The sequence below is a fragment of the Pristiophorus japonicus genome, unplaced genomic scaffold (genome assembly GCF_044704955.1).
Source record: "Pristiophorus japonicus isolate sPriJap1 unplaced genomic scaffold, sPriJap1.hap1 HAP1_SCAFFOLD_336, whole genome shotgun sequence".
In the NCBI taxonomy this organism is placed as follows: Eukaryota; Metazoa; Chordata; class Chondrichthyes; family Pristiophoridae; genus Pristiophorus; species Pristiophorus japonicus.
Window position 1 is genome coordinate 2,452 of NW_027253172.1, and position 5,184 is coordinate 7,635.

Here is a 5,184-nt window from a genome sequence, read left to right on the forward strand (position 1 = left end):
GTTTCTCTCTCATTTCTCCGCAGTGCTCCTATTCTCATCAGGTCCACAGCAGTGACTGTGATTGGAGGGTTTGCCAATATTCCTTTACCTGCAGTGTAGTCATTTACTGCATGTCCAGGCGAGCTCTTTAGTGCCGTCTATTTGAGAAACACATCATGTGTCGTCTGTGGAGTGGTTCCAAATATCTTTAAAATATATTAACAAATTCAGATTTGGAGTCATGTTGAGACGCAGTGCTCCGAAAGCAAAATATATTTTCCATCCAGTGCGGAGTGCATGAGATGAATAATGAAATGGGATTATGTTCGAGTGTTTAGAATCGTTGAGCTTTCTATGGTTTCACTAATCTAAGAATTAGATTGATTGGATATTTCACCACGTTCTGCAGCTCCTCTCTGAATTTAGTTTGTGTCAGCACATAAATACACGTGTTGGTGCAGGAACTGAGAAGCTGAAGAAACCCTGCCACGCTTTCTGTGGTATAAAGAGGATCAGTGAAGGAGGAAGGATAATTATGTGTAATACGCTGGTAAATGTAAAATACAACCTGTGTCGCCCACAACAGGATAAAACTCCCGGTTATACTGAAGAGTAAAGCGATGGATTTCCTACGGTTCAACATCTCTATATCCTTGTGATTCTCTCCATTGCTGCAGCCCCGGAGTTCCCTGCGGACTCTACTGGCCGCTAAAATACGTCTGACCGTCAGAACATTGAGCAGCAAAATTAGAAAGAATGGAACGCAAGGTGTTAAAATGCGGTGAAACAAGACAAATGCGGTCCATGCGATGGACGTATAGTAGCTCGGTTTAAGCTGACAACCCCAGGGTACATTATCAATTATATAGTAAGGTACACTTGTAAAATACCAAGGGGCACACTCTAAACAGCTCAGCACACTCACTGTTCCGATAATCGCAGCCGCTGTTCTCTCGGTGCAGTATTTTGTTTTCAGCTTCTCACAACAAATGGCCACAAATCGGTCAAAAGTGAAAGCGACTGTTAACCAGACTGAAACCATCGTGCTAGAAAAAACCATGACTTCAATGAGACTGCAAACGGGAGTAATGTTCAGGAATGAATATGGGAAATAAATCAGACGGATCTGCCTTAATATTGGATCAGATATAATGACCAGGAGATCGGCGCATGCCATTCCTACCAGGTAGCGAGTGATACATTTGGAGAGACCGCACTTTCCACGGGACAGGATCACAATCGCCACCAAGTTAACTAGAAAGAAGGGAGAGAAAAGGAAGCAGAGAAATTACTGATCAGATCTGGTGCCAAAGCAACATTTCGACAGAATATGGGTGAAATTTCCGACTTTGTTGCTGCATCGAACGGTGGAAGCTGATTCTGGAACTGGGCAGTGCTTTCGGACAGAGAAACGTTTCAAACACATTTATCAATAGTGCATTGGGAAATCAGTACAGAAAGCGAATAAAGTGAGCACCGGATCTATTGGAAGGAACGAGTGAGTGCACAGTGCCGGTGGGGAAATGAGAAGGGGTTTTATGGAGCGCGAATGCAACGGGTTAAACCGGATTTTATCTCCAGACGGAGGAGGAAAGACATTAAAGGTCGGGAAGGTTTGTGGAGAGGGTGGGGCATTTGTTGCTGTGTGTTAAGAGATCTGAAGGGGCTGACACAAACCGGGAAAGGCCGAGAGCCCTGGCAATGAGTTTAAGGTTTTGGGTCTGATTGTAAGAGGCAGCTGGAGGTGGAGTTAGTGAGTAAGATTGGCAGGGAAACAAGGAAAATGTAATGTAGGAGCTGGAGGAGAGTCTGGAGCACAGGGTTTGGGGAATCGGACAAACTAAAGCAGCGGATGAGGAGACAGGGGATTGAATACAGTGGGAGGAGAGGCTGGGATTCACAGTGAGCCTGCAGCAGAGTGTTAGAGGAAATCGAATTCATAAATCCCAGTAGCACAACTCAATTAATAATTTCAACCATTGGTGTCAGGTAACAGCTCGTTGGTGACAAAGTGTGTTCTGTAAATTTATGAAGTAAAATTATATTTAATTTGTTAATTAAACCAGCCTCGTTTTGTATTGAATTTAGTTCACAGAGTTTTTACAATGCAGTATCCTAATAATGCATTACGCTCAAGAAATGCAGGATTCTATTCTATACAACATTTCAATTATCTTTAGATATTCAGTCAGTAAACAACTAAAATAACAATTTACCAAAACAGACTGAGGACCACATAGCGACAGAATAAAACCCTCACAATCTCACAACATCCTAATGTCACCTTCAAGGCACATGTTGTCATCTTAATTGTACTGGAAGTTTCAGCAGTTCAATCTGATTCATTATTCACATAACTGCCACTCTCTCTATCCCCACCCTCTCCCTCTCTTTCTCGCTCTCTTTCCCTTCACCCTCCCTGTAGTTTTCCTTCTCAGTCTATGTCTCCATCGCCCCTCTCCATCTCTCTGCATTGTCTCCAATCACTTTCTCAATGCCTTTTTCACAACCGATTCAATGCGAACATCCTGCAGCTGCATGCTATTCTCCTTCCACGTTTTCAATGTTTCTATTCTCAGAGTCAGTTTGTTCAAAGGTGAAGCCTCTGTGAATAGTTTAATATTTCTATTGAACACCCAATTATCAGTCTACTCACCTGAACAATTCATTCGTCTCCAATACATGCAATAAACATGATCCTATTTTATTAAAGCACAGCGCTAGATGGCATGATAGTTCTGTTAACAAAATGACAACATCACCGCTGCTACTTGTAATTCCTACATCAATAGTAGGGCTCCTGATTCCAACAGACAAAGTGCAAACTGATACAATATAACCTCAAAACATTTCATTTTGTAACGAATGTTAGTGACAGTCAGTGAACGCTGAAGCAGAAAACGAGATGTGAAGGTTACAGCTGCAAACTCGGTTCAGCAGCCAGGCCTCCGAAGCAGATTCAGATACATACACAGTGAAATAATATTTCATTACAGTGATAACCAATACTTATTGGAACCCAGTTAAATGGAACCATGTTATTTCTATAGAACACCCACTTATCAGTCTACTTACCTAAACAATTCCCTTCGTCTACAATACATGCAACAAACATGATCCTATTATTTTAAATTGCAGCCCTCCATCTAACACGGAGACCGTGAGCTGTCTAATTTCAATCACTGGAAACACATACATTAATAATTTTCCAGGACAGGTAAGTTCTCAACATGAAACCCTTATTTCTGAAGGTGTGATATAAAACATAAAATGCTGGAGATACTCTGCAGGTCAAGTAGCTTCTGTCGACTGAGAAAAAGAACTGATGGTGTGATACTTGCTCTTAGCCCAGACTCCTGATTCCAATACTTTCAGTACAGATACTAAGGTACTACCATTCTCGAGGTTTGGGTACACAGTGATCGTTGTAGATATAAAGCAGTCAATTCAATACAGAAAGAGCAGAGACAGATAAATCTCACCATTCACTGATGGAACGGAACAGGTGACTGTGTAAAACATGCAGCGAGTAAAAGATTACCAATCACAGTCGCACATTCAACAAAGATTTACATAACTGACTGTTGAGATATCGGCTTACCAGGAACGCCAACAGCGACAAGAACAGGATAATAAATATCTTCTACCTGAAGGATTAATGGATACCCCATATCTGTGAGAAGCTGCGACTTCTGTTGGAGTGGAATCACCTGCTTCGGCAGACACTCTGAGCTGATACATTGCAATGGGCCGTGATTTATACAGGGGGTAAGTCTCCACTGACACTGCTGCACCCCTGATGATTATTATTAGTTTCAGTCACTTGAACAAACACATTATATCAGGACCTTTGACTCTGATGAAAATAGCGCGGTGAATAACACTCAAACATCTCAAAGTGCAGGACGTTACCATGATCAGACCTCTCTTGGGAATAAGGCTGAAGTTCTGTTCATACAATACTGAACCAACAATAATGAGCGGCTTCATCTGCAGTTTTCATGTAATTGTATTCACCATTTTCACTCCTGCCGATTTATTTATAAATGTTACCGATTTCCCTGCAGTGTACAGTGAATCCATGGACACAGACAGACCCGTTTCACTCTGTCCCTGCAGTTTCGTTGTTCAATTATGAAGATTCAGTCTCTGACACAGGGACAGTTAAAGACCATTTTCAGGATTGGAGCCCAGAAATTACGGTGCATGATATTAGGGAATGGAATCTCAATCACGACCATTGCCTTTCTTCTCTCCGCTATTTTAACGCAGGTGGTCGATTCCACATTGGTTAACGGCTCCAGTAAAATCAGAACTGTGCCATCTTCTGACTCCATTCCTCCAGTTCACTCTTGGCCTAAAACTCCCCACCCTCCATCAATGTCAAACGATTCAAAACTCAGCTGTCCTTATCCATCCCTCCCCAGTTTCTAATCGCCCATGACCCTCGCCCTCACAGACTCTCATTGTCTCTCAGTCCACCAAGGCCTTAAATTAAGATTCTGTTCAGGGGGTTTAACCACCTCCATGGCCTCAACGCTCTCTATCTCCATCCACTCCTTCAAACGTGCAACAACTCACCGTGACCTCTCCAAACCTCTGACTGTGGCCCCTTTCGATGGGACTACCTTAACTCTGTACTGGTCGAATCGATCTGATCGTAGTCACAGCGTCTACAGCAATGGATTCTCTTACCACACCTGCACCGTCAACTCCTGAGCTCCGAACTGTCCATTATTTCCCTCTCCTGTTCCTCATCTACATGCTGCCCTTTGTGACATCATCTGCAGACTTGGGCTCTGCTTCCACATGTCTGCTGACATAGAAACAGAGAAACATAGAAAATAGGTGCAAGAGCAGGCCATTCGGCCTATCGAGCCTGCACCGCCATTCAAAAAGATCATGGCTGATCACCCACGCCAGCACCTCCCCACACGGCCTCTCCATACCCCCCCGACACCCCCGGCCGCAAGGACCACATCCAACTCCCTCCCGAACACATCCAATGAACTGGCATCAACAACTCTCCGCGGCAGGGAACCCCACAAGCCAAAACTCCCCGAATGAAGAAGTCCCTTCCAATCCCAGCCCCAAACTGCCCACCCACTATCCCAAAAGCATGCCCCCCCTCGGCTCCGGAACCACCCAACACCGGGAACACACCCCCCGCACCCAACCCGCCCCGTCAGAATCCTTCCCAAATGC

At 44.0% G+C, this 5,184-nt stretch overlaps 1 protein-coding gene across 1 annotated transcript; it reads right to left on the reverse strand.

Annotated features, from left to right (window-relative positions):
- Positions 1-331: 331 nt before the first annotated feature.
- Positions 332-3,650, reverse strand: LOC139249995 (probable G-protein coupled receptor 139). Its single transcript, XM_070872585.1, has 2 exons — positions 3,581-3,650; positions 332-1,233 (listed from the first exon to the last, which is right to left on the reverse strand). Exons 1-2 carry the CDS (start codon positions 3,648-3,650, stop codon positions 332-334), a joined length of 972 nt encoding a protein of 323 aa, XP_070728686.1.
- Positions 3,651-5,184: the final 1,534 nt, after the last annotated feature.